Below are 5,188 nucleotides of genomic sequence, written 5' to 3' on the forward strand. Positions count from 1 at the left end.
ATATAGACCATTAGGTTCAGCTCTGCTAAACAATGGGTTCGGTTCTTTGCTTAGTCTTAAGCTACTGTGATGTTATAAGGGATATAGCAAATTTCATTGGGTTCACTTGAACCCAATGATAATGAGTTGGCTCCGGCTGTGGGAGAGAAGAGAAAGGGTGCGCCGACAAGGAAATGGTGGGCTCAGTGAGGAGAAATGGGCATCAGGAGGGACCTTTGGAGGCATCGGTGCGGTGAGGAGAATAAATGGGGGGCCGTCAAGATGAGAAGTTGATGAAGGGAAGAGATATGATGCTTGCTGCTATATTTGTTGCCACTGTACTTGCTTCTAGGTGTTGTTTCTATTGGATTTTCTTGCTGCGAGCTGCCTCATGGAATTGAATGATAGTTTTCGGAGCATGATGAATGGTAGAGCAACAGATTGCGGGCGCCAACTCAATATGCTTCTGCTTCCGTGAAACCAAAAACTGTTGTGGTTATAGCTGTTAGAAATCATAGTTTTTTTAGTTGGGTTAGAAGTCATAGTCGAATTGGTAGTTATATCCCCCGCAAACAAGAAAATAATTGGTAGTTCTATGATATTATCAAAAATATAAGAGAGAATTTGGACGCTCCGATGGAGATGGAAATGACTAAGAAGTGTAATCTTTTTACATGATAAACCATACGGAGATACTCCCTCCGTCTGGAAATACTTGTCGTAGGAATGTATACAAATGGATGTATCTAGAACTAAAATACATCTAGATACATTCATTTCTTGGACAAGTATTTTCGACGGAGGGAGTAGTACATATGACAGTATTTTGGACGGTCTGCTGGAGATACTATACCACACCCTTTGCGCCCCTTGGTATTTTTTTTTTCTTTTAGAAACAGTATTTTCTTCCTCAAGTTTTGGAATTTGGTTCAAATTTGACTCACATACTAGTAACATTCAAGAGATAAGATTGTTCCTGCAATAATGCCTAAATCTTGAAGCATATAGGCATCATCGGTTATCGGCTGAGGTTGATATTTCCACCGACAACATGAACAAATAAAATTACATTAAAATAGGTATAGCTAGATTCCCACAGGTGACTTTTGGTTATAGTTCCTTGTAAGAAAGAAAGAAAGAAAGAAAGAAAGAAAGAAGCAAGGTAGTGTAGTAGAGATATGGACAGAGAGAATCAAATTGGGTGATGAGACGGCCCTATCCTTATTCCTCTTCCCTAGGCGGTGGTCCCTCGGTTGCTCGCCTCCATCCTTTGCCAAAGTGCCTGTACCTATACGTGCGTGCAGCATCTCTTCTCCTCCTTCCTCCTGCCTATAAATAGGCCTCCACGCCCCTCCATTATTCCTCAAGCCAGCAAGAAGCACACAAGAAGCTCATAGCCAATCAAAGCCTCTCCATCTCCGAAGCTCCAACCGAACCGAGGATGTCTTGCTGCGGAGGAAACTGCGGCTGCGGCACCGCCTGCAAGTGCGGCAACGGCTGCGGCGGCTGCAACATGTACCCGGAGGCCGAGGCCGCCGGCGCCACCCTCCTCGTCTCCGCCACCGCCACCCACAAGGCGTACGTCCCTTCTCCTTCCTCATATATCATGCACTCGATCGTAACAATATGACTGTATGTTGATCTTGGTATGGGTGGGGTACGTGCAGGAGCTCCGGCGGCATGGAGATGGCGGCCGAGAACGGCGGCTGCGGCTGCACCCAGTGCAAGTGCGGCACCAGCTGCGGCTGCTCCTGCTGCAGCTGCTAGATCATTGATCATCGATCATGCATGCACCGCGCGTGCAGCATCGATCATATCGATCTACTACTACCATACCATGTAGCCGGTACCTGATCGAGGGCCTTATCTATGCACCTGACCTGCATCAGCAGTCAGGTGCCATGCCATGCTTGTTGTAAACAGGCCCCCCTAAATAAAATCTCCCTGGTTTAACTATACGTGTGTGTCTGTGCTATGCATATATCATCACCTTCTTTTTCTTTTTCTTCTTCTTCATGGCTCAAAAAACACTATTTAAGAGCTGAGAGCGTTGAGAAAATTTGAAATGATCATAAGCAGAAGATTAAGATGTTGTGAGTTTTGCCCAAGAAAATGAATATCTAATAAATGTTGAAGACGTACCTGAACGGAAAATATCAGTGGATGCATCTTACCATGCATGCTGATGCTCGAAAAATAAAAAAGGATGCCGCTTTACCATATCTTTATCTTTACCTAATATTAAAGGGAGGATTGTTTCTCCAGTTTTTTTCGTTTACGGTGGGACCAAAATAATTTTCGTACGTCCCAGCGGTTTCTCCCGATTCCTTTCTGTCCGAAAAGAAAAACACAGCACGCACAGATCCGTAATGGGCCGGCCCATTAGCATACCAACAGCCCGCCCCAGCAAAAACATATCCAAGAATAAATACTGCACTGCAAGGAATTGAACCCTGCCGCTCAAGCTAGACGCTAAGAGTGCTAGCCAGTAGACTAAGCAAGCCTTGGTGTCTAATAAGCAGCGCAAAATTTTAAATTTAGGTAGCAGTCACGCGAGATAGTGAGAGGAAAAGATATTTTTAAATGTAAATATCTTTTGGAACGCGAAAAATTTGCAAAGTTGTTAATAAAAAAATGAAACTCAAACTTTTTTAAAAGAAAAACAATATTTTTATTTTTATTTTATTTTTTGAAACCTAATTATTTTTTAAAACAAGGAGGTACTAATGTGATTATTTTTGAAATTAGCAAACATTTTAAAAACACAAATATGTTTTGGACTTTAAATTTGTAAAGGCAAATATTTTTTAAAACATGTTTTTTAAAAAAATGGGAGGTACTGTAGCTAAATTGCTTTAATCTATACTATTAATAAAACTTGGCGAATATTTTAAATATGCGCACCTGATGGATTGTTTTAGTTCAATTTATTAAACTAGGGACATGGAAGGAATCTTTTTCTCTGTCGCGTCTTCACGTACTACCAGTTTCATTCAGCCCAGTGACTCCCGTCAAAATGCATAAGGAGTCCAACTAAGGTTTCATGGTCTATCTGATACAAACTACTCAATTTATATGATGACACATACATATAGTATGTGCAGTGCTTTTTCCTACTCCCTTTGTTCCTAATATTTGTCTTTTTAGAGATGTCAAATGGACTATATATCTCATAGGATGTATATAGTCATATTTTAGAGCATAGATTCACTTATTTTGTTCCGGATGTAGTCACCTGTTGAAATCTCTAGAAAGACAAATATTTAGGAACGGAGGGAGTATTATATTAGCCAGATGATTAAAAAAACTTTGTTTAACGTTCTTGATCTTCGCCGGGCACGAAAGCGACTAAACAATCCAGCTATTGGACCTGGCCAACCTTGGTTAGTGACAACTGGTACCGCGACCACCGGCGACGAGGACGGCAAAGACGACAAGCGGAAGCATGTGTCTAATGTTATATTGAAATGGAGGATGTGGACCTTCGCTGGCACGACAATATTAGCAAGACATTTCCCCTTTTTTTCCACTGCCAAAAAACATATTAGCAATATATTTTAAACAACCAATCAATGCTACATATTATTATTTCACTTTACTGTTGTCATTGTGTTGTTTTCATATATTATTTTCTGTCGGATTGTTGGTGTGTGGCTGTATGCATCTTAGTTCTCTATGTGATTGATACTACTCTAGTTGCATTTTATTTTAGATTTACTACTCTAGTTGCATGGAAATCAGCTCAGTAGCATTTTTACTTTATTTTTTGCCTTGGCCCATTAGTTTTTAGTACACACACGAACGGCCTTGGGCCTATTATTTACATGCCTAGCTGTACAGATGGTGCATTTCCATGAGCCCAAGTAGCATACTCTAGTTCATTTAACGGAAAACTCTGTTGGTATCTGAAAATGGGAAGAGTTTCTTTGCAAGAACAGTTCAGTAACACTAGGGTTCAGCCAACTATATTATGATAATCGTTGGCCTGCAATCAAGCTCTGCATGCGTTCACATGATGAATTCTTTTCTTGTGGATCAGTGACTTAAGCATATATAAGTTGTAAAAATTTCCAGCTTCTACAGTTTTTTTTGGCGAGATCAGTGTGTTGTTCCAAAAGTGTTGGACAGAACTGTCATCAAAATTAGTTCAATGACAGTTGGCCAACTATATATAAATTTCTGGTTGGGCTGTGATACTTGTGTGAAACTAATTTTCTTGACATCGTATATTTTTTCTTCTTATGAACCAGTGGAGCATTATTTGAGCATCGTATATATCAGTTGTATGACCTTCTAGGGGAACTTAATTACCTGATCATTATGGTTTCGTGGTGTAGTTGGTTATCACGTCAGTCTAACACACTGAAGGTCTCCGGTTCGAACCCGGGCGAAGCCATCAAGTCTTTTTTTTTGTTTTTTTTCATTGTGCACAAAAAAAGAGAAAACAAAATAAAAATTAATGGCCCATACAGGTCTCGAACCTGTTACCTTCGCGTTATTAGCACGACGCTCTAACCAGCTGAGCTAAAAGGCCTTCTCCTTGTTTGGAAAGAGTTCTCTTCTATACTTCGAAAAACAGAATAAGACTTTTGGTGAGAGGAAAAGAGTAAGATCACCTGAGCCCTTTTTTGACCATTAAGCTGATGCTATAATCACAATAAAAAAAAACATCTTTGCTCGTTAGAGCGATCTGCAAAATGCAGCAACAATCTTGGTTCGTGGCTATCTAGATTGCCATGTCACTATCCACGTTTGTATGTATTCGTGGCTGCCGGGGCCATTTTGTCATTGTTTCTTGCAACAGCTTCATAGTGATACAGTAATACCCCGCAAAAAAGAAGAAGTGATAAAGCCATACAATGGAAGCAGGCGAGTAAGAACAAGTATATGCCCGCTCAAGGCGCATATTCAGACCCGTCATTTTGATAGTGCAGAACCCTAGCCACCCCTCCTCCTCCTCCCTAGCCGCCCCTCCTCCTCTTCCCTTCCTCGCCGCCGCCTGAGGCAGCCGCCAGGCAAGCCCGGGGCGATGGTGGCGGGCGAGCCTCGGTTGCCCTGCCTCTGCGTTGGGAACTCCGGATCTGGAGCAGCGACTTCATTGGCAAGGCACGGCCGGCTAGCAGCCGTGCGAGCGGTGGATCTAGTGTCCCGGCTGAGCGGGCGGTGGGATCCGGTGGTCGTTAGCGGCTGGCGGCGATTTCTGTGGTGG

General features: G+C 42.2%; 1 protein-coding gene and 2 non-coding genes across 3 annotated transcripts; 2 read left to right on the plus strand and 1 right to left on the minus strand.

The window, feature by feature from the left end:
* Nucleotides 1-1,278: 1,278 nt before the first annotated feature.
* Nucleotides 1,279-1,935, plus strand: LOC123063707 (metallothionein-like protein 2C). Its single transcript, XM_044487604.1, has 2 exons — nt 1,279-1,557; nt 1,647-1,935. The coding sequence occupies exons 1-2, from the start codon at nt 1,421-1,423 to the stop codon at nt 1,744-1,746; spliced, it is 237 nt and encodes a 78-aa protein (XP_044343539.1). The 5' UTR covers nt 1,279-1,420; the 3' UTR covers nt 1,747-1,935.
* Nucleotides 1,936-4,301: 2,366 nt separating this feature from the next.
* On the plus strand, nt 4,302-4,375 carry TRNAV-AAC (transfer RNA valine (anticodon AAC)). Its single transcript has one exon. It is a non-coding gene; the product is annotated as a tRNA-Val (tRNA).
* Nucleotides 4,376-4,439: 64 nt separating this feature from the next.
* Nucleotides 4,440-4,513, minus strand: TRNAI-AAU (transfer RNA isoleucine (anticodon AAU)). The gene has a single exon. It is a non-coding gene; the product is annotated as a tRNA-Ile (tRNA).
* Between the last annotated feature and the right edge of the window lie 675 nt (nt 4,514-5,188).

The sequence above is a fragment of the Triticum aestivum genome, chromosome 3A (assembly GCF_018294505.1).
Source record: "Triticum aestivum cultivar Chinese Spring chromosome 3A, IWGSC CS RefSeq v2.1, whole genome shotgun sequence".
NCBI classification, from domain to species: Eukaryota; Viridiplantae; Streptophyta; class Magnoliopsida; order Poales; family Poaceae; genus Triticum; species Triticum aestivum.